The sequence below is a fragment of the Penaeus monodon genome, chromosome 33, assembly GCF_015228065.2.
Source record: "Penaeus monodon isolate SGIC_2016 chromosome 33, NSTDA_Pmon_1, whole genome shotgun sequence".
NCBI lineage: Eukaryota > Metazoa > Arthropoda > Malacostraca > Decapoda > Penaeidae > Penaeus > Penaeus monodon.
In genome coordinates this window covers 31,307,011-31,307,237 of record NC_051418.1, presented here as the reverse complement: position 1 = coordinate 31,307,237, position 227 = coordinate 31,307,011, and the positions used below count along the sequence as shown (strand labels likewise).

The 227-nt window shown below is 55.9% G+C and overlaps 1 protein-coding gene across 1 annotated transcript in view; it reads left to right on the top strand.

Annotated features, from left to right (window-relative positions):
- Positions 1-227, top strand: part of LOC119594380 (C-Jun-amino-terminal kinase-interacting protein 4-like) — a gene marked incomplete in the record, with an annotated part of 97,279 nt that overhangs the window by 49,129 nt on the left and 47,923 nt on the right. The window contains 1 exon segment of the mRNA XM_037943442.1: positions 87-207. Coding sequence (XP_037799370.1) covers positions 87-207 — 121 coding nt within the window.

The window sequence follows — 227 nt, the reverse complement described above, 5'->3', positions numbered from 1 at the left end:
TCCCATTTACCGTCGTTTTTTATCATTCCCAGTTATCCCCATGTGCGGCGTTTGTCTAATCCCCGCCCGTCTTCCCTCCCCGACAGAAACTGCTGGAGATCGAGGATGGCATGGAGGAGGAGCGGAAGCAGTACCAGGCCAAGGTGGAGAGTCTCGAGTCCATCGTCAGGATGTTCGAGCTCAAGAACCGAAACGCCACCGACCACGGTTAGTCGCTGGTCTCCGAT